We start from the raw sequence: 23,716 nt of genomic DNA, 5'->3' as shown, positions 1-23,716 counted from the left end.
GATGTTGAACTTTCACTGTGATTTTTCTTAAATTTCCCTTTTCATATATCTAATCTACCAGGGGTTCCAAAGGGTTACAACTGTGGAGTATGCCAGATCATCTTAGTGACTATTTGAAGGAAACACATAAAAATTTCAACCTCAGAGAATATAAAATTACATCTGGCTTCAAACTGCTGTATTTCTACTTTTTAAGGTACTTGTGTCTGTGCAAGAACTCACAATCCAAAAGGAAGAGGTAAACTGTGCTCACTTTATCTCAACCATGTTTGAACATCCACACATAAGTTATGGTTTGGATTATGGCTTTCACTTTGAACCTCACGTGAACTAAGCCCAATGCACAACTACATATCATCAGCTGAACAAAATCTTTTCATTTCATGCCATTTCACATTCCTCTCTGTATTCCATTCACGATTCATGTGTGTCCCACTCAATCTGCTATAAATGTGGTCACTGCCAGAGTAATTTTGCTGAAGGACTTTTCCAGCCTTGGTCTTCATTACCTCGAAGCAGTTGCAACATTTTAAAAAACAAAATGCTGGAGGAATTCAGCAGGTCAGGCAGCATTCGTGGAGGGAAATGGGCAGTAGACGTTTTAGGTCTGGACCAGATGTAGGGTGTCGACCTGAAATAGTTACTGTCCATTTCCCTCCGCAGATGCTGTCTGACCCGCTGAATTCCTCCAGCAGTATGTTTTTTGCTCCAGATTCCAGCATCTGCAGTCTCTTAAATCTACAAGCTTTTAAAACCTGATGAAGCAGGGGGTGAGAAGGAGATCCTCCTGCTTTAGAATATTTGATATGCAGGATGTTTTAACTTCTGTATTGAACCAACACATTGTTTGTCCGTCACCTCTGTGCAATGGGTTAAGAAGTGACTGCCTAATCTCTGGACAATTGGGCAACCAGGGTTATGAGGAACTTGTTCTGGGAGGATCCTGAGGAACAAAAGCCACAAATTCCTTTCTGATAGAAGATTTTAATCAAAACCAAACAAAGAGAGGTATTTTTCTATCTGTATCTTGATTAATATTTTTAAACTAATTTAACAACTATTTCTGTATATATCATTTCTGTGTGTTTAATTGCACTTTTTTGTTCATGTTTGCCTAAATCACACACCAGACACTTGTATGCTGCCTATGTTTGTTATCATTGCAGTGAGGTCAACTAGAATGGATAAGAAAGGTTTAGAGGGATATGGGTCAAACACGGGCTAATGGGACTAGCTTAGGTGAGAATCTTGGTCCGCATGGACCAATTGGGCCAAAGGGCCTCTTTCCATGCTATACGACTCTATGACTCTGTGTGAAGCTTTCCATTAATTTTCCTCACTGCATTTTTATGCTACCTGTTCCTTTATATATTACCAATTTTGTAAATAATTCATAAGTTCCAAAACTTCACAAAATCATTTACAAGAGTGCGATGCAGACAACATTTTGATGCTCAATCACCTGTTTGGTGTAAAGAACATCTTAAAAAAGAATGAAAGGTAGCGGGGTTTGGGGAGGGAATTCCAGAGCTGAGGTCCTAGGCAGCTAAAGGCTTGGCTGTCGGTGGTGGAGCAATTAAAATTGGGAAGCACAGTTGAAAAAAATACGAATCAGCCGGCTGGTGGAATTGTCTGGCACTGACCTTCACCCACTGAATCTTCCAGTCAGTAGTTTTCTATTTTAGAGCAATTACTTTTTCCTCTTCTGTAGCAATCAGTGAATGAAGAACTAATGAAATAATTTTAAAAATTCAAAAAATATACTTCTAGTAAATGTTGACAAAAGTGAAAACTCTCAGCTGTTAAACTGGCATGCTATGCAAGCAGATATCTCAGAGCAAACCCAAGCAGATAAATGTTTAAAAAAAGCCCCAGTATTAGTTCTTCCACCTTGGAATTTCTAAAGGTGCTGTTCCCCTTAAGGGTGTTTTTCCTTCCTTCCTCCCTCCCTCCACCAGTCCCAGTATGCAAACTCAGAGTTGGCTGGGTATGCAGCTGTGGAGGGGGGAGAATGTGAAGTGTGTGGTTGGAGGTGTTGGGGAAAATGGTGCAGAGGTGAAAACAAATTGTGGAGGGTGCCTCCCCTCCCTGGACTCTGTCAACACTTCTCGCTGCCTCGGTAAAGCAGCCAACATAATAAAAGACCTCACCCACCCCAGACATTCTCTTCTTACCCACTCCCATTGGGCAGAAGATACAAAAGTCTGAAAGCACATACCACCAGGCTCAAGGACAGCTTCTATCCCACTGTTATGAGACTATTGAACGGTCCCCTAGTACAATAAGGTGGACTCTTGACCTCACAATGACCTTGCGCCTTATTACCTGCCTGCACTGCACTTCCTCTGTAATTGTGACACTTTATTCTGCATTCTGTTATTGTTTTCCCTTGAACTACCTCAATGCACTGATGTAATGAAATAAGCTGTATGGATGGCATGCAAAACAAGATTTTCATTGCACCTCAGTACATGTGACAATAATAAACCAATTCCAATTCCATTGTCCTTTGGTCCACTGAAGAGCAATTAACAGTGGGAATGCAGATTGTATTCTCACCCTCCCCAATCTGAAACCAATAGTAACCTCTCCTCTGTAGTCTTGCCAGAACATCATAGAATTGCGACAGTTTCGTCTTTGGCTTTCATCATCACCTTCTTCCAGCTGGCAACAATGGAACTTGCGAATCCATCTACATTAAGTAACAGTCTCGGATTAGGGACCAAGAAAAACGCCAGTGAGGTTTCCAATCGGAGACTGGGGAGCAACATTTGGATCTGCTCTCAAGTTTGGTAAACATTTGTACATAAGGTCTAGCTTACCAAATTTATTCTTGTGGTGAAGACTGGCATGTCCACTTACATTGCCCCAAGACAATGATGGGGTGATGGCTACTCTGCACTCAGTTTGCTCCTCTGTTATTGCAAATGGCAGCACATTCACTTTAAACAAAAGAGAAGAAGTTGGGATGTGCATTAAATTTTGAGCTGTATGTCATTAGTGCAGTTTTAAAGCTAAATGGTATTAAAAGTGGGGAGGTATTTTAGGTTGGGCAAATGCTGGATTGTTTTATTCAGGATCAGCTGTAACATTAAACTTAAAGTTTCCAGTGCAGGAAATCACTGAAACTGAACACACCAAAGCAGAGAGCATGGATCTCCTCTCGTCCTACATGGAGTGTCACTGATAAGCCATGATCTCGCTGCATGGCATACAGGCTCAAGGGGCTGTTCCTGTTCTGATTGCTAAAGTTTCCCCTTCACTGCAAGCAAATGCAAGTAAAAAAAAGAACATTTATGATTTCATCAGAACATTAATCAGAGGAAACCTTCCAATGTTTTCTTATGAAATTAGACCATCAGCTTCACAGATAAGGTAAATAAGGATCTGTGGTTCTGAATGATGGAGCTCTACAATTCTAAGATTCTCTACAGTAACAAGATAGGGTGAGAGTCAGTTCAATTAGCTCCAACTTTAGTACTATGAAAGCCTGGGTGAATAGTGGAGGCCATAGTGTGACGGGGAGTCAAGAGAGCAGAACTGACCAGAGTACTTCAAATAAAACAGACGAGAAAAGCTGCAAAAGAATTGGGGGGGGGGGGGGGGTGAGATGCACAATTTGCTTTACATTGTTAGTTATTTCAGCTTGGCCTGAAGGCACAGAAAGTTATATGAGAAATTGGGAAAGGGATTTTTCTTTTAAAGATTTGTGTAGAAGTGTGAAAATGTCTAATTTTCCAGACCAGTGCTACAAAGACTGCCTGATACAAGGCCCATGGAGACTGCCACCTACTGGCAAATCAGCTGACCACACAAGAATAGAAAATTCACCACTGAATTAACCAGACACAATCCAGAAATACTTTTGCATGAATGCATTTTGGCTATCTTGTCTCAGAATCGTTAAAACATTATTTTAGAAAAGACTATGTGAAACCACTTATGTTTTCAATTACGATATTATAGTTACAGCATAATGATATTTAATTATGTTATTAAGCTCTATGAATTCTCTGTAGTTACTTACTGCAGCACTGTATGGAGAATGTAGATACCCAAGAGCGTGTTACACATATAACAACTTATTAATGAGTTCAGACAAAGATCAAATACTTCACAAAGGATTAGGAATCAGTAAGTCAAAGACATCTCTTTCTGGGTCATGCTTTTCCTCATGTTATGGGGTACCCTCAGTTATCTTCACACCGAGGAAAAATAAATCTTAAAAATACTTCATTAGTCCATTCAAAAGCCTGGTGCACTCAGATATGATCGGGTTGTTTTCATTAATGATTGGCCGAATAAAGCAGTTGGTTATCACCAGTATTTCCTGCTTCCTTATTCTGTGCAGAATCTGTACATTCAGACACCTGGCTGATGCCATCTCCATATTTTAGCAAGCCTCTTGCTTATTGGAAGCAGATTTGACCTTCGTGTGGTTTAAAATTTTGAAATGCTCCATGCAAACCATACGAGGTTTGAACTATTGTCAAGCCTCTGAATATTTGATCATCATGCAGCTTCAATATAACAGTTTAATTTGTGTTTTCATATTTTGTATGAAGAAACCTGACTAAAGGACCAAGACTCAGAGTACAGGACATTATCAATGATGACATGAATTGAAAATATCAACTGGTAATGATCTGGAGATGTCAAAATTGACTTAAGGATTTAGGTTGTCAGGGGAAGACTGCAGGGTGAGTACAAAGTACTTATAGCACAGAACAGAACTGGTGATAATGCTCCACGTGAATCTCCTCCCTTCTACTCACCCCATCAGCATATCCTTCTTTTCTTTACTCATGCCCTTAATAGGCTTCCCTTTGAATACGTCCATGCCTTTTGCCTCAATTATTCCCACTGCTGGAATGATTTAGATAGGGGATGTACAGACAGCCAATATTGAAGGAGGCAATTATAGTCCTCCAGTTGCTGCCTCAGTCAACATCATCTCACCAATTCCCTCTCATCTCAAAGCAGTCCGGTCTGCACTTCCACTTCATCCATCACTGTATACAGTGTTTCAACAGATGTTCCCCTCTCTCCATCTGAAGATTGGGCTTGACTTATTCCCCTAAACCGACTGCTCCCCATCTTAGGGACTTTAGCTAGATAAAGTGTCTGCTGAGTTCCCTGGTAGATTTATTGGTGCCTGGTTTGAGGTCCTATTGTTTGGTTACAGAGTTTTGTTTCCAAAGTTAGCCTTCATTATACTCAAAGCAACTATCAAGTTTCCAGCTGATGACTTAGTAAACAAAATTGTCTTGGGATTGGATGATGTCAATCCAAACAAAACAGCAAGGCCAGAGGCTGAATTATCTCCAGCTTCCTTGGGATAATTCTCAATATTGTTACCTAGTTGGTGGCTGCTGTAGTAGATTGGCTGCTTTTTATAGAACAGTCAATTAACCATTCCATTTACTAGAAGTTGGTGGTTAGGTTACACTCCAGTTGCTGAAATTGAAATGAACCCCCTTGTTGCAAGTCCTAATCGTCTTCCCTGTACCTTGACTTAATATAGGACCTTTATCATGGTTAAATATCCCAGAGGGTTTAACAGGATGAATAACCCAACACCAAATCACATAAGATACTAGGAGGGTTGGCCAAAACGTTAAGCAAAGATTTTGAGGTACATCTTAAAAGGGAGCTAGGTAGAGGAGTTTAGGGAGGGGGTTCCAGAACCTATGGCTGAGTAAGCTAAAGCACTGACTACCAGTGTGGAGTGAATTAGACAGAGAATATGTAGGAAGCCACATCTGGCGAAGCTAGTCATGGTGCCATAACTGCTACCTTGGCAATCAGCATTGGAATCAACTTCGAAACCTCTGGCCTGCACTCATACACACTTGGACCTTTACCTATCACTTGGGGAATGTTAAAACAAGTTTCAGAATGCAAAGCTTTGGATAAGTGAAATTTAAGTCTAAATGCTTCTTAGGAAATCAAGTCACGTTCATTAATTGTCCTGGAGTGTTGTTACATTCAACATCTACCCAAGAGCATTTAAATAGTAAAACCATCCCTTCAGATAGTCTAAACTAAATGCAAATAACAATACTGAAGGAAGTAATATTTTGTACATTCACATTCAAGAATTGGCGTGGAGCTGCTGTATGAGAATGCAAGATCTCCCCACCAACAACTGACAAGTCTGTGAATTCAGCAAGAACTAGTATCAAACCTGGGAAAAACTTTGTAATTATTCTCACTTATCCATTACTCTATATTTAATTAGAACGTTTATTTTGGGGTGGGGGGTGGGAAGAGGAGAAAAGTAAGTTATAATGCATTCAGTTAAACTGTTCTTCTGGATCAAGGGACACCATAATAATTATATGCCTATTACAATGAATCTTTCAATGAGTATTGAGCTACCTTATCGAAGTCAAATATAAATTTAGGTAGAGGCTCACTAATAAAACACAATTTAATTAATTAAAATAATACTTAGGACATGATATGAGTGTGCATCCCCACATGGCAAAAGCTAACCTTTCCAGTTTGCAATTAGTCCACTGACCTGAGAAGATGGATTAGCTCATTTGGAGAATTTTATAGCTGATATGTTCGCAAAGCTTCATGTTATTTTTTTTGTTTTTTTTATTGTTACCCAGGGACCTGGATCTTTATTAGTCAGTCTGATATATGAACCTCAATTTGTGTCCACCTCACCTGCTGCTCCATTGTATATGGATGTATGAAGGTCACCAGGTCAATCGAGAAGAAACCCATCACTCCTCGGCATTTACAGGCCTCAGCAATCTTTACACACATCGAGTGCAGGTTGCTCGGGTCCACAGAGCACTGTGGTACTGTAGTGCCCCAACATTCGAGAGGACTTTTGGAATGGATCTGGTCTCCACAAGAAACCATTGATATTTCCCCTGTTGGCTCTATGAGCATGTCCACGGTGAGGTTAGTCACACTGTCCGACGGAGGGTAGGCCTCCACCACACCACCTTGGAGAAAGGGTAGAACAAAAATTATTCAAACCAGTCATAGAGCAATGCAGCTCGGATACAGGCCCTTCGGTCCAACCAGTCCATGCTGACCATGGTACCCACCCAGCTAGTCCCAATTTCCTGTGTTCAGCCCATGTCCCTCTAAGCCCTGCCTCTCCATGTACCTATCCAAGTGCTTCTTAAATGATACCATTGTACCCACCTCAACCACTTCCTCTGGCAGCTTGTTCCACACACCCACCACCCTCTGCGTGAAAGAGTTGCCCCTCAAGTCCCTTTTAAATCTTTCCCTTCTCACCCTAAATCTATGCCCCCTAGCTTTGGACTCCCCTACCCTGGGGAAAACTGATCAAACTTACTGATCACTTCTATCCTCTATGCTCTTCCTGATTGTCCACTCAACAATATCAAACTAATCAAATGTGCAAGGCTACCAATGTATTAATTAAAACATATATTCTTTTACAAATATATCCCAAATCCTACAGAACATCCCAGTTTGTAATTATGAATGGTTTAAGACATTCCCCTTTTATAAAGCTGACTTACAAACATTAGCATGCATTATACTTCCACTCTGCCATTGTTCCGTCATGTAATATTACCATTCTGTTTAATCAGTGGAAAGAGATTTCAGCATGTCAGGGCGACCCAATACAGATTAGGCTGCCGGATTTGCTCAAATGAAGCCCACTGAATCCCATCATGTCAGAATACCAGCCCCACCACTTGGATAAATGGCTGCTATTTAATCAAGTCCATTCCCCAATCAACTACCTGTCAACCCAGAAACCAAAACCACTGGTAGTCATAATTACCAAAACCCATAATTACCAGAGATTTTCCTACTGTTTAATTTTACTGGTCCAATTGGTATCTCCTGTATGCAATAATACCTGTTAGTGCTGGCATTAATATCCCACCCAGATAGCCACTCTTCAAATGTAAACTTTATCATAGCCAAAAAGTCAAAGTCGAGTTTATTGTCATGTACACAAGTACGTGTGAGCACAGGTGCAATGAAAACTCGCTTGCAGCAGCATCACAGGCACATAGTATCTTACGAGCAGCATTCACAAGAAAAACATAAATTAAGCATTAATTATTCACAATTTTTACAAGAAAGAACACAATTAAAACAAAAGAAAACGAAGTCCATTTTAGTGCAAAGTGATCAAACTGGTCATAGTGTTGACAAACTGTAGTGATTATGGTTGTGCAGGTTGATTCAAGAACTGAAAGGTTGAAGGGAAGTAGCTGTTCCTGAACCTGGTGGTGCTTCTGTACCTCCTGCCCGATGGTAGGTGCAAAAAGATGGCATGGCCCCGATGGTGGGCATCTTTGATGATGGATGATATCAAGTTTGATATCAAAGATATCAAAGGCCAAACACTTGCAAATGGGACTAGCTTGGATGGACATCTTGCTTGGTATGGACCAGTTGGGCCGAAGAGCCTGTTTCCGTGCTGTATAAATTCTATGACTCTCACCCCTATTGCCACGTAATGTGTGCATACTTTTCAGTGCAGGTTACATGATTGTGATCAGGATTGACATTTCTGGGTAAATTCTTTTAACTCTGCTTTGGCACTGACCCTGGTGGACACCCCTGCTGGTATAAGCAGTCACAGCACAGAATGAGCCAACAAACCTGCAACCTCCACGACAAGCACCCAAAACTCACCCACATCTATGCCGTGCGCTAATCCTGATCTAAGTGATAGAACTCATTTTACCCAAATCACAAGAGCAGAATTTTGCTTGATTACTAACAGAATCTGAATGATATCGTGTACTTAACTTTATATAACACTAGAGAAAACATTTAAATATTGTTGTTATTAATATAACGTATTTTCTTAAATTTTAAGCTGTAATATTGCCATTTTAATAATTGTTAACAGGCTCTCAGGAGCATTATTTCCGAATAGAAATTGCCATGACATTAGAATTGAGTTGCTAACTGAGATCAAATTCTGATGAAATTCAATATCCATCATAGAAAAGATGCAACAAATCTGCACTGGAGAATAGATTACCAGTTTTTAATGTGGTTTTCATCTCTGCGTGTTATCATTTACAAATAAAATGAAAAGCAGCCAAGCAAACACATCCACAATTCACGTTCCGGTATACTTGCTCCAAGCTGAATTAAAGAGTTCCTAAACATGAAAAATATTGCAGCTGCGAGAACACAACGCAACAGACAGAAAACATTTCTAATAATGATGAGCAAACACTTTAGATTTGAATTTTTATGGTCTCTCTCCGGATCTCTTCCTCCAATTTTTCAAAATTGGACAAGGCACTGTTTTATGCTAAAATGGTGTTGTCAAGTTTCTTGCCATCATTTAAACAGAGAATAATGGATACCTGGCAAGGAGATAAAGGCTGTAATCGAATCAAGGGACTCCAGATGGTCCACGTATGGAATAGTGGATACCTGGGAGCGATTACGAGGTTGTAATGTAATTGAGGGGTTCAAATGGTTTATTTATGTGGCCTTTTCTTTGGCACTGCTCCATCAGCAGCACCTGTGTGCTACTCCTGCCACTAATGGTAATCTGTAGTGCAAGCAGCACAAATCCTGCAGCTCACGTGCTCTTGGCCCAATACTATTTATGAGATAGTTCATCATTACAGGATCTCAGTCCTCAAAACTAGCAGGTGCTTGAAGATTATTATGTCTGTTCACACAGACTTTTATAGCTTGCCTGAACATTTTAGATTTAGTGAATTTATTGGGCATTCCTTTTCGGCCTTAAGTTATTGGGCTTGAAGGGCTGTCTCTCAGTAAAAGCATCTGATTCCTTGCTTCCTTCAGAGAGGAAATGTAAATCAAAAAACTGCAGCTGCTGGAAATCTGAAATAAAAACAGAACATGCTGGAAACACTCAGCAGGTCAGGAACTATTATGGAAAGAGAAACAAAAATACCGTTCCTTGAGTTAAAATATTAACTTTTCCTCTTTCTGTCAATTGCTGCCCAACCCACCGAGTGTTTCCAGTATTTTTTGCTTCTATTCCTTTCCAAAGGAATTGATAAGATGCACATGACTTAAAATGCATTTACAGGTTATTAGAGCAACAGCAGTCTGAGCTGAGCAAATAGTCCAAAAGCAAAATACATAGATGCTACATTATTAACCTGAAACTTCTATTATTTTACTCTCAAAACAAAAGCAGTCCTCATTGAGGGGTCAGCAGTGGTAAGGGTGAGCAGCTTCAAGTTCCTGGGCATCAACATCTCAGAGGATCTATCCTCTGATACACTGAAGCAATCATGAAGAAGGCATGCCAGCAGCTCTACTTTGTTAGGAATTTGAGGAGATTGGGTATGTCACCAAAGACTCTTGCAAATTTCTATAGATATACGGCGGAGAGCATTCTAACTAGTTGCATCACAGCCTGGTATGGAGCCACCAATGCACAGGATCGCAAGACACTGCAGAGGTTTATAGACTCAGCCAGCTCCATCATGGGCACAACCCTCCCTACCATCGAGGACATCTTTAAGAGGCGGTGCCTCAAGAAGGTTGCATCCATCACTAAGGACCCTCACCATCTGGGACATGCCCTCTTCTCGTTACCACCATCGGGGAGAAGGTACAGGAGCCTGAAGACCCTCACTCAATGATTCAGGAACAGCTTCTTCCCCTCCACCATCAGATTTCTGAACGATCCATGAACCCATGAACACTACCTCATTATTCCTTTTTTTTTTGCAGTAATTATTTTTTTGTAATCTATAGATGTTTATGTCTTTGCACTGTACTGCTGCCACAAAACAACAAATTTCATGTCATAATGTCAGTGATAATAAATCTAATTCTGATCTAATGCTATTGGATTTGCTGAATGTTTCCAGCTTTTTCTGTTTTTATCTCTGATCAAGCATGCATGGGATGTGACCTGCACTGTACTGGGGCAGCAAGGATGTAGTGTAAGGAGTATAGGCATCCCAGCGATGAAATATGTAAGAGTAAGGGTGCTGGATTGTTTGATTATTTTTTTTAAGAGATTAAGCAATATTTTTACAATACTTTTCCTCAGGAGGTTAAAGTTTAGCATTAACTGTGATCCAAAAGTTAAGTGTTCATAAAATAATATCGTAGGTAGTCATTTCTAGGCTTTAATGCAATAACTAAAATGCACAAGTAAAGAAGATTGTAGGCGGTCAATATTAACAGTGGGCCAAATGCAATTTTTCTTGTTCTGTGCTTTACTATGTTTTATAACTCTATGGCGAGTTTAATTCAAGGATTCGATTGCTTGGTAAATCAATCTTCTAAAAATATTAAGAAAAATAAATAGACAGTGACCTTTACTTTCTATATCTTCCAAATGCTCCAAGGGAGACAAATCAAGTTGAAATGCAACAGCTCCTAAAGATTTAACGGGATTATCCACCTTATAGCTGAACCCAGCAGACCACAAGAGAAGAGGTTTGGTCCACAGTTTGTGCCAAGCTAGCTCTCGGGTTGGACAGAGGTGGAAATCAGTTCCAATGCTGTCCTCTATCTGGGAATCTCCTCTAAAGAAACAAGTGCTTGGGCACAATGTCAGGACAGAATTAGATTCAGTTGAGAGTGCTACGCATGAGAAAACTGGTTAACAATTAACAAGGCGTTGGTCAGATCGCACTTGGGGTATTGTGAGCAGTTTTGGGCCCCATATCTAAGGAGGGATGTGCTGGCGTTGGAGAGGATCCAGAGGAGGTTTACGAGAATGATCCTGGGGATTAAAGGGTTAACGTATGAGGAGCATTTGATGGCTCTGGGCCTGTACTCACTGGAGTTCAGAAGGATGAGGAGGGACCTCATTGAGGCCAATGGAATATTGAAAGGCCTGGAGAGAGTGGACGTGGAGAGGATGTTTCCAGTCTTAGACCAGAGGGCACGGCCTCAGAATAAAAGGACGCCTCTTTAGAAAAGAGATGAGGAGGAATTTCTCTAGCCAGAGGGTGGTGAATCTGTGGAATGCATTGACACAGACAGCTGTGGAGGCCGAGTCATCGGGTATATTTAAAGCGGAGGTTGGTAGGTTCTTGATTAGTAAGGACATCAAAGGTTACGGGGAGAAGGCAGGAGAATGGGGTTGATAGGGAAAAATAATCAGCCATGATCGAATGGCGGAGCAGACTCAATGGGCCAATGGCCTAATTCTGCTCCTATGTCTTATGGTCTTATAATTACTCTCTGGCACCCACCCGGTTGTCAAGCAGGAGGTCACCTGATCCCCAAGGAACCAGACTTCAGCAAAGAGTTCATATGGTCTAAAGAAGGAGAGTTGGGAAAGAAAACCATTTCTGCTTTTATTGGATATGAACAAATGGATGCTGACAGCCTCCCGGTGACATCAGAGTGCCGGTTAGGAAACTGCGTTTCTGGTTTCTAAAGCTCCGAGATGTAATAGCCGATTTGTGTTACTGGTTCAAACAACAACAACCTGCACTTATATAGCATTTATAACATAGCAGCAGGTTCATAGTTTTAAAACACTGTTACCAAGCAAAACATGGCATATGGTAAATATATATGGTTTAGGAAAGATGAAACAAAAAGCTTGATCAAAGATGTAGACATTAAACAGCAAGTTAAAGGAGAGCTTGGGAGAGAGTTTCAAAGAGAAATTCGAGCACTTTGGGCCTTGGCAGCTGTTAGTACAGCCACCTAATGTAAAGTAATTAAATTCAGGACGATCAAGAGGGCAGAATAGATGAATTCAAATGTGTTGGAGAGTTGTAGGGCTGAAGGTGATTACAAAGGTCGTGAGGGGTAAACCAGGAAGGGGTTTGAAGGGATTTGAAGCATTGATTAACTGGCAGCTCATGAAGATCAGTGATTCTAATTTTTGGACTTAACATCCTACTTAGTTTGACAGTTTCAGGAACAGAGTCAGGGATTAGAGTTTACAGCTTCCCCAACCGGCCTTCCCAGTGACAAAGAGCCAGCTGCAGTGCACAACCAACGAAGGAAATGTGCCTGGTGGTAGCAGAACACATAAGAGAGGCAGTCCATGCAGTAGGGAGATCTGCCTAACCCCGGCGTGGCCAACCTCGATCACCAGGTTGAATGTTACTTGTGTGATAGGCCAAGTAGCCAAGGAGGGGTTGGAGGGTACAGAAAAAGAAAAAAAAAATCAAAAACTGAAATATAAATGAATTATTTATGCTATTTTTGAATGTTTTACCAACTATATCATTGTTTCAAAGCAGGTGGTAGATTAGCCCAGGGAAAGCACATCACATAGAAACATTAGGAATAGAAGTAGGCCATTTGGCCCTTCAAGCCTGTTTTGTCATTCATCAAGATCAATGCCACTTTCTTGCACTATCCGCATTCCTTTGATTTCCTTAATATTTCAGAAATCTATAAATGTCTGATTTTTAAAAATTTATTCATTTTTTTAGGATCTGGACATTGTTGACAAAGCCAGCAGTTATAGCTCATCCCTAATCGTCCTTGGGTTGGTGGTGATGAGACATGTTTTTGAAGTGCTTCAATCCTTCTGGTGAATGTACTCCCACAGCATTGGGGATTGTGAGTTCCAAGACTTAGGGGCAGTGACAATGAAAGAATGATGATATATTTGCAGATGGTGGTGTCTGCGTGTGCTTGAGGCCCTTACCTTCTTGGTGGCAGAGGCTATGGGTTCAAATTCCATCATCAGTGCAACATTGATGGGCTGCCTTTTGGATGAGACATTAATCTAGTCAGGTGAATGCAAGAGATCGCGGGGCACAAGTGAACAGTTGCCTAACCAGCACCGCAGAACTGATTATTTGGGCTCATTTTAATTTATGCAACTTCTTGTGTGCAAACTGATCGACCTGCAACCACTCTTGGAATCAAATTGACTGAAAAATAAAGAACAGGATTTCCTATGTTATAAAAAGCACATTATCAAGAGAAAAAAAAAATACCTTGACAGAGGAACATTTTTAAGAACTTTTCCCACGTTGGGAATATTTCCTGATTAACTGGCTGAGCATGCTCTGCCAAAACTCCAGGTAATTCCTTGGCCATCTTTAACTCAGCACGTTCCTGCGCAAAAAATCAAACATAAACATTAGCAGAGACTACATATAAATATGTGAACTGTACTTTAAAATGGGAACTGGAAAATCAACAGTCATGTGGGTCACATAGCAAAGATGGCAGCTTTTTGTTTACTAGTGTTAATATAACTAGTACTTCTGATCTAGATCCCACCGATCAACGTCACCTGTTCCCATCCACAACCCTGTTCCTATTTCCTTTGTCCCCAAGAGACATGTGTAAGTGGTCATCCTTCATAGGTGGGACTATTTGACCAAGAGGGCATTACAGCCAAGCTGTTATTAACCATACATGATGATCCCTTGTCCGTGCCTCAAGCAGAATTGCTGGAGCAGGAATTATAGTCAATGTTCCAGCCCTAGCCAAAGGTTGCACAGCCATAACTAATATTGTCTGGTCATTAACTAAAGTACAGATTTGGTCAGTACCATACCGCGTGGTGGATTTAGCCACCGAGTCCTCAGGAAAATTACTGCTGGATTTTAATTGTGTCCTGCGGTTTAGATTTTTTTTTGTAATTTATTATTACAGTCATGGCATGCTGTTTTCTATTGATTGCACCTGCTGAGTGTGTGATGGCAGCAAAGGAAGTAATTTAACATTCATTCATACAAAGAATTTAAGCTTATCATCTTAGTGATGCTTATTTCAGTGGTGACTGAGTGCTTGAACTGTTGAATATGACACTACTTGGGAGTAAATGTTAAAACATCTGACACACTGGTGTTTAATGAAATTCAGGGAACAAACCGAAGAATGGGTTCACCCCAGAAACTTGGACAAGATGTTCCCCTTGTCCCTCACCATGTGAGAGGGGGAGATTTGTTAATCATTATTCCTTCAGCTGTTTGTGGGATCTTGCTGTGTGCAAAGTGTCTGATGCATCCTAGTCCATACGAAGATCTGCTCAGCTCCCTGGTAATTATATCAGAAACACCTAGATTACATCTCTTTGTGGATTCATCCTTCACTATCTCTTTAAAGATCTTGTAGCAAATATCATAAGGGGAACATATAAACACAAAGGGGGAAAGGATCAGAAGCAGAAACTGCATAGATTAGATAGAGGGATGGGAGATTACTTGTGTACAGCATGAAGGCCAATTAGAACAGTCTCTATCCTGTGAATATAAACACCCTGACTACGACAATCACTCCCACTTGCTCGCCATTCCTCTGCTCATTTGTGCATCCTCCACCTCACCTTTGGCAGCAGAGCCTTCAGTCACCAAAGCCTCCATTTTCTGCAAAACTCCCTCATAAACCCTTGCACCTCCCTCTTTGGTTATTCTATCTAATAGTGCCTTTGTTACATAGGATTATACAGAATTTGTAGCACAGAAACAGGCCATTCAGTGCAACCAGTCCATGCTGGTGTAGCAGCTTCACTGTAACTATCAGTGTGACCCTGTCTTCCTACTCCCTTATATGTGTATCTGCTTTCCCCTTAAATGTATCAACCACTCCCTACGTGAGAAGGCTCCACATTCTCACCACTCAAAGTACCCACATAACAAAGTTTTTTTCCTAAATGTCCTGTTGGATTTCTTGCTGCTGCCTTATATTGGTGGCCTCCAGTTATGCTCTTCCCCATAAGTGGAAACACTCTCTTTGCATCCATTCTATCAAATCCTTTTGTAATCTTGAAGATCTCTAGGATGTCACATCTCAGCTTTCTTTTCTCAAGAGATAGGAGAGTCTGTTTATTGCATTCTCTTGTATTTCTGGTGTCATCCCCCTAAAGCTTCTCTGCATCCTTTCCATTCCTCTATAGCCTGGATAACTGGAATTGTATGTAGTACTCCAAATGTGGTCAAAGTGATTTTATTCCAGGATCACAGAGAGGTGGTAATGCAGTACTCCGAGTGTGGTCAAACTAAAGTTCAATGCAGTTGTAGCATAACTTCTTTATTTTTCTATGTTATCTTTATAAAAACAAACCCTGGTGGTTGCATCTTCATGGCCTTGCTAAACTGTTACAGCCTTTAGTGATTGGTATGTTTGTACCCTTTCCCTCATAGACTAATACCCTCTAAGTAATAAGTGACCTCCCTAGCCATTCGAACAAAATGTGCCGGCTTTCACTCATTTGTTGAACTTTATTTCAAAATCAGAATCTGGCTCATTATTACTAACTTGTATGTTGTGAAATTTGTTGTTTTATGGCAGTGGTACAGTGCAAAGACATAAGACATAGGAGCAGAATTAGGCCATTCAGCCCATCGATCATTGCTGATTTATTTTTCCCTCTCAACCCTATTCTCCTGCCTTCTCCCTGTAACCTTTGATGCCCTTACTAACCAAGAAGCTATCAACCTCTGCTTTAAATATACCCAATGACTTGGCCTCCACAGCCGTCTGTGGCAACGAATTCCATAGATTCACCACCCTCTGGCTAAAGAAGTTCCTCCTTAGCTTTGTTCTAAAAGGACATCCTTCCATTCTGAGGCTGTGCCCTCTGATCCTAGACTCTCCCACTACTGGAAACATCCTCTCCACGTCCACTCTACCCAGGCCTTTCAAAATGAAATTATTATAAATTACAGAACAAACAAATAAATAAATAAATAAATAGTGCCCAAATAAATCAATAATGAAGTAGTGTTCATGGACCATTCAGAACTCTGATGGAGGAGGGGAAGAAACTTTTCCTAAATTGTTGAGAGTGGGTCTTCAGGCTCCTGCACCTCCTCCCCGATGGTAGTAATGATTAACGCCCTATCTGCAGATTTATTAATGCCTTGTGCTTTGTTGTAGCACTCTTCACCACTGACCATATGCCCCCCACTTTAAACTTGGTATCATCTGTATATACAGCAATCTCAATTGTTACATTGTGGGTATTTTATGTTGTGGGCATTATCATGTATGAAAGGGCTGAGAGCTGTTGGGTTGTCCAACAATATTAACCTTATTAGACCTACGAAGAGAAAGTAATGACAGTGTTGTGGCAAATGGATTCAAACATAGGCAAGTGTGAAGTCATGAGAATCACTGTCTGTGGGACCTGTATCCGAGCGAGTCAATGTCTTTAGATCTGTCATTCAGTGAGAGTCAGTATCTTGAACTGTACCCCAATGAGACCAAGTGTCTAGGAGACCCCAATCCCAGTGAGAGTTAGTGCCTTTGGAGCTGTACTTCAGGGAGAGTGGGTGTGTGTTTTCATTCCAGGGTCACAGAGAGATAGTAATACAGCCAGCATTGTGCAACAGCTCTTTGTTTGTGAAAATCCCTCTGGCATCGGCAGTACTGAGGAAGGAGCAATAGATTCTGGTAACGTTTGTTGATGATTGCACTAAGTTCAATTCCACTCATAAGCAAATGAAGAAGGCCATACCTGAATGCAGAAAGACCTGGACAACATGGATTGGTCGGAATTGTGTCACAACGATGCAAGGCAATAAACATCACCAATGAGAGAATCTAACTACCTACACTTGATATTCAATGGCATTACCATTTCTGACACCACCCCCGTTCCCGAATCAACATTCTGGATGTCACCACTGAGCAGAAACTCAACTGGATCAGCCATATAAGCAACATGTTCACAAGAGCAAGTCAGAGGCCGAGTATCCTATGGTGAGTCACCTCTGAACACCTCAAGACCTTTCCATCATCCACAAGACACAAGTCAGGAGTGTGATGTAATGCTCCCCACTTGTCTTGACAAGGAGAGCGCCAACAACACAAGAAACTTGACACCTCCAGGAGAAAGCAGCCCACCAACCATTATAAACATTATTTGTCACTGGGTTTCAATCTTGTAACTCCCTATCCAACAGTGTTGTGGGAGCACCTTCACCACAAGGACTGCACCAGTTCAAGAAAGCAGCTCACCTCCACTTTCTCAAGGACAATATGTACAAGCCTTACTGATGAGACTCAAATCCCAAAAATGAATGTAAAAACGAAGTGAGAAAATGTGTTCATCCCACAGCTCATTATGTGCAAATTCTATTGAAAGGCTGTTGATCTGAAGTATTGAACTCTGTTTCACTCTCTCCACAGAAGCTGCTCACCCTGCAGAGTCCATCCAGCACTGTGTGTTCTGTTGCTATCACTGAGGTGACATGGTTTAATTGCCAGTGCTGCTATTTTCCAACTTAAGAGATTTTATTTAAAAGCAGTATCATTCCCAAACTTTAAGGAAAGTTAGGCTCTGAGTAAATTTATCAATTTACTTTACTTCTGCCTCATTAAATGGGATATTATAATAAATGCCAATAATTCAAGGCATTTTAAACATTACTAATCATCTTATTTTAAGGTCATACTGGAACAGTTAAGCAGCAAACCCAAGAACTCCGCAGACCTACCTTCATGCTTTATGCAGGTCAGATATAATGAGGACTGGACTCCTGTCCCACGCTGCATAGGACAAAGGCCAAATCTGTCACTGGCCAGGAAGGTACAAACCCCAGGTGTCCATTACTGGTGCCGTCTAATAATGGTGTATTAAGATGCTGGAGCAGTTGCAGAGTTTTGTTCCCTCTTGCACAATTTTGTCACACAATTGTTTACGTTAGAAGTCGAAGTAATTTAGAATGCACATTTTAAGCATTTGTGCGAGAAAAGTGGCGATCATAAATTTCTACCCTGTAGTTTTAAATTACCATTTTAAGTTACCAGCAACTGGAATTATAGCATTGCTCGGGTTTAATACAATTTAAATGAGATCTTTAATGCTTTATTTCTTTTAAATTCTCTGAATTAAAAAAGCAGCACACTGCATAAATGACATACATTTACCTATTTGGATCTCTGCCCAGACTGAAATCCTTTACATTCCGTTTTATTCCCTAATCTCCTGAGGTGCTGACTATCTTTTATGTTCCACAGGAGCCAATTGACAGAAGTGTGCTGGCTGGAGTGTATTCACATGATCTGGTCTATTAGTCCTGGTCTCCAGTTTATTCACAAGTAGTGTAATTGCAACACCATAATGCCCTTTGTGCAAAGTCAGCTATCAAACTGCCTTGGAATAGGAGTGGACCATTCAGTCCTTCGAACCTGTTCTACCACTCAGTTTAAACATGATTGATCTGTACCTTAACATCATCTATCCATCTTGATTCTGTGACCCTTAATACCATTGCTTAATGAAAAGCTATCAATCTGAGTTTTAACATGTTAAATTGACTTCCAGACACAACAAGGGGAGTGTTCCAGACTTTTACCATTCTAGAATTGAGGAAGTAGTTCCTGCCATCTTCATAAACAGTCAAGTTCTAAATATTATGTTATATTGCCAGGTTCAGGACTGCTCTACCACAGGAAGTTGTTTATCCATAACTACCTTATCAATCAATTACCCCATCAGAAACATAACTGGACCAGCCACATAATTACTGGGGCTACAAGAGCAGATCAGATGAAGAGAGTCCTGTGATGTGACCCACTCCTCACAGCTTTTCACCATCAGCAAGACACGTCGGGTGGGTGATGAAATACTGTCAGGATGAATGCAGCTTCAACAACATTCGTAAAGCTCGACACCATCCAGGAAAATGCAGCTCACTAGATTGACATTGCATTTACCATCCTAAACATTCACATACTTCATGACTGATGCACTGCAGTTACTCACCAAGGATACTGTGACAGCACGTCTCAAATCCACAATTTCCAATACAAGGCAGGAGACTGCCACCACCCCTGGCCTTCCTTCAAAGTCACATCAAATCCTAACTTGGAAATACATCATCATTCCTTCATTGTCACCAGATCTAAATCCTAGTATTCCCTACCAAACAGCATTGATGGAATACCTAACCAGGTGGACTGAAGCAGTTTAAGAAGGTGGTTTTTGTCACTTCTTCAAGGATGATTCGGGACAAGCAGTAAATGCTGGCCTTGCCAAGGTAAATGAACAATAAACTAATTCCTAACCTAACTACCTCAAAATCACCCATTAGTCATCTATACCCAAGGGGAATGCAAGCGTAATCTGTATAGCTTGTCCTCTATTTAATCCATCTCCAGATGTTGAATTTAAGTGATTATAGTTGGTTAACTGTTGTATTACTCTACTCTCTACTGTTGAGTGATTTATAAGTGTTATATTTTTAATATTACTTCATACTGTCAAACCTGGGAACTACTCACAGTTTAGATCACATTCATTTGGGGTGAAATCAAATCCCATTGCAAATACTCAGAGGCCCCTTCCCCTAAGTTTGTGGTTGAGGTCCTATTATCTAAGAAGCAGGGGGGACTTTTCCTGATGTTACAACCTGGGTCCAATACCACATGGCTATTCACCCTGTGTGGAGTATTTCCAGGGCTGGATAATGTGCCATATTTCTTCACAATTCATTGACCGATCTTCTTAACGAAAAAAAGCAGTGAATTTAGCATAGCTTTTGTGATTTAATGTTACTTAATCACCTCACCTTCCCTATTCATTGATTGCCTTTTTATTCCATTTCTACAAGAATGCTGTTCAGTATCCAAAATGTAAAATGTATATTTTATAAATTGAGGGAAGTTCAATTATCAATGCTTTATCTCTTAGAGCAGAAGTATATATTGCACAATCCCCCTGTAAAAGGAATCACTATGTTAGCATATTACTATACAAATGCCTCATTTTTTGTCTTTCACTGTTAATGGAAAATGTTTTGTAAAATATTTGTTGCGTCTATTGAACCCATCTGAGACAATTTCCTCTTATATCTAATGACCCATCACACTTATGTGAAATGCAATTCGATGTGGCTTCAGCATGCATTAAGTGGAATTGAGAGCAGCATACAGACTCTGTGTCCACATGGTATTATCTGCTCACTCTTCCTTGAGAGGCTGCATCGCTCATTATCCAGACTTCAACCCCAGTTCCACAGAAAGACTTAGGCCTGTTTAAAACTGAAGAGACTTTTTCTTTTATAACATAATAGGGACACATATGTTATGCTGGAACACATAAGCGGAAAATAACTGCTTTAAATGCCTGGCATAGGACCCAAAAGCTCTTCCATCTTGCACTCTTCTGTTCAGCTACATTTTCTTTTCTTAAATACCACATGGGGTCCACTTTCTTCTTTTCTTTGGATTAATTACCCTTCTTCAAGCTGAGACCAATTACTCCCAATAATTAAAGTATACACATGTAGCTTTGCAAGAGGGTAAACAATGTCTGAAAACAGTATTTTAAAATAATTTTTATGCCAATTCACTCTCCTCTCCTGTGAGGCAAGGTTTCATGGTCACTTGCTGCCCTCTGGAATTTGTCCCAAGTGGCCGTTCTCCATGGCTGATGTTGGTGAATGTCAGTAGGCAGCCAACCATGAAGGGCATCACAATCAAGCTGCACTCTTTTCTTCATCTAACATTCGTGCATCTATACTTGTCAGCAGAGGTCACTGACAAGTGGTGTGCATTGGCCAAATTTTTTCCCTTCCTAACCCAGAGGTGCTGAATACAATTGTCATCCGAACAAGATCAGCTAACTCAGTGCGAGCTAGTAATCATATGAGACCTCCTGGCATGTGTGGCTCAGCCATTATCAAGGAATATTTTTTTTAATTTATATATATATATATATATATATATATATATATATATATATATATATATATATATATATGTAATACCCAAGTGCATTTCAAACAGCACAAACTGTCATCTAAATTCACCATATTAACAGGTTTATGAGGTGCAATTAATTAGGCACTATCATAGTCAAAAATCTTGAATGTTTCCTACACAGCACTCTAATAAACCTGTCATTGTGAAACAAGACAAAAATTAAATAAAAAAAACATGTCAGTTCATTTTCGTAGCATACATTACGAAATACTGTTTTGGTTTTCTGGTCACATATTCCAATTAGTTTGTACTATAAACTTCTATCAGTTTAAGAATGAATAAATAGTTTCCCCTCATTATCTTCCTTTATCTACAACAATTTTTTGTTCCCATACTTGGGGGCTGCACATTACACTACATTGTTGCAATTCTAATACTCTAAGATGTTCTTGAAAATTTAAGCTCTTTTAGTTATGTACCTTAATGCATCTCAAGATCAGATTTTGTTTGCTAGTATATCATATGAAGTGTCTTGGGATATTTTACTATATTAAAACTTGTTATTTTTGAAGTTAACAGAGGTTTTCCATTTCCACAGTGCATTCATTTCCAAGTGTACCTAACCAACAGAGTTATAAGTGGAGGCACAAGAGATGCTGGAAATTTGGAGCAACACTCAAAGGAGCTGGAGGAACTCAGTGGGTCAGGCAGCATCTATGGAGGGACATAAACAGTCAATGTTCTGGGTCGAGACCCTTCATCAGGTCCTGAGGTGTTCCTCCAGCTTCTCTGTGTGTTGCTCCAGAGATACAAGTGTTTGTCTCTTCCATACTCTACATTTTAGCCCAATTGCTTTGAAGCATCTTGAGAATGAACTGTTTAATTGAAGCAGCATTTATGAATGTGACAACAATCAGCACTTACATTCCAAAGTTTATCCAAACAGTCCTACAAATTTCAAACTTAATCGAAAAAAGGAACAATGCTTCCAGATCCTGGTATATTCAGAACAGAATATACACAGAAATTGGGCAAGGACAGCATTACATAGAAGAGCTGGTTTATAAAGTAATTCATCAAGGCAAATATCTCGTGTAACTAGCAAGACATTGCAATTAAACACTGCTTGGAAAAGTAAGGACAGAGGAAAAGTTACATTAAATTCCCGAAGCTTCAGCTAAGGCCTGATGGGATAAAGATTCATTTTAGGCTGTGCAGTTCCTTGTGTTACAGAAAGCAGTGATACATGTCTCGTATTACAAAGGATAGCCAGATGAAAATTTGCTCTTGCAAAAGGCTGCACGATAACTGCAAAAGGAAAATAAAAGTGAATTCTCATACTATAAACACATCCCAAATGTTTCTCCCCAACAAGCTGAGCCATTAATTTTTTTCTCCCTAACATGCACACCAATTTCAATCAAAACAACTTTTGAGTTACCTGGTCACAGGCCTTTGCCACTGATACTTTAAAACAGTGGATAAGAGGTGCCTGGGAACAGCCCAAGGATAAATTTTCCATCTGTTTTTTCTTAATCATTGCAGCAGAGAACTGGGTGGATTACAATGAATTGTAAGAAACTCCTCCATGGAGAATGGTAAGTAGATCTTTTAAACTAACTGAATTAAATCAAATGAAATGCATTTAATTGTTCAAAGTGTGTCTGTTTCTTTTTTAAGATTTAATATTCTAAACTGCATTTTTTATTTTTTTAAAAAAATACTTCAAGTATTTTTGAATAGGGTGGGGCCTCACTGGCTGTTGAGGCCTTTCTGTGAGCTGAGCTGGCCAAGTGTTCAGGGAGGTCCTACAACAGATGAAACAGCATGATCCTCGATCCAAGTAATGAGATGCATTATAAATACACATCGATCCAAATTATCATGGGGAGGTTACAGTTGCAATGATTACTGCATTGTAAAGAGGCATGTTTATAAATACTTATTGCAAATACATGAATGAAACATGACAAAATGCAGAAAGTGTTGAAATATGCTATCATCTGAAAAGGGAAAAGAAATGGTATCTTTTGGGCATGACCTTTTAATGGAACTGCCATGTAGAGATGACATAAACCATAAATGTAGTCTGGCTACTTTCTAAAAGGTTACCTTGCAAGCATCTCTTGCAATCAGACCCTCTTACTGGTTCATGGTA

The 23,716-nt window shown here is 40.1% G+C and overlaps 1 protein-coding gene across 1 annotated transcript in view; it reads right to left on the bottom strand.

Annotated features, from left to right (window-relative positions):
- iqch (IQ motif containing H) overlaps positions 1–23,716 on the bottom strand; it is a 105,430-nt gene that overhangs the window by 21,872 nt on the left and 59,842 nt on the right. The window contains 2 exon segments of the mRNA XM_052040366.1: positions 6,679–6,965; positions 13,893–14,013. Of these exon segments, the coding sequence (XP_051896326.1) occupies positions 6,679–6,965; positions 13,893–14,013 (408 nt within the window).

The sequence above is a fragment of the Pristis pectinata genome, chromosome 28 (genome assembly GCF_009764475.1).
Source record: "Pristis pectinata isolate sPriPec2 chromosome 28, sPriPec2.1.pri, whole genome shotgun sequence".
Taxonomy (NCBI): Eukaryota; Metazoa; Chordata; class Chondrichthyes; order Rhinopristiformes; family Pristidae; genus Pristis; species Pristis pectinata.
The sequence above is the reverse complement of the archived record's forward strand: the minus strand, read 5'-3'. Positions and strand labels throughout refer to the sequence as shown.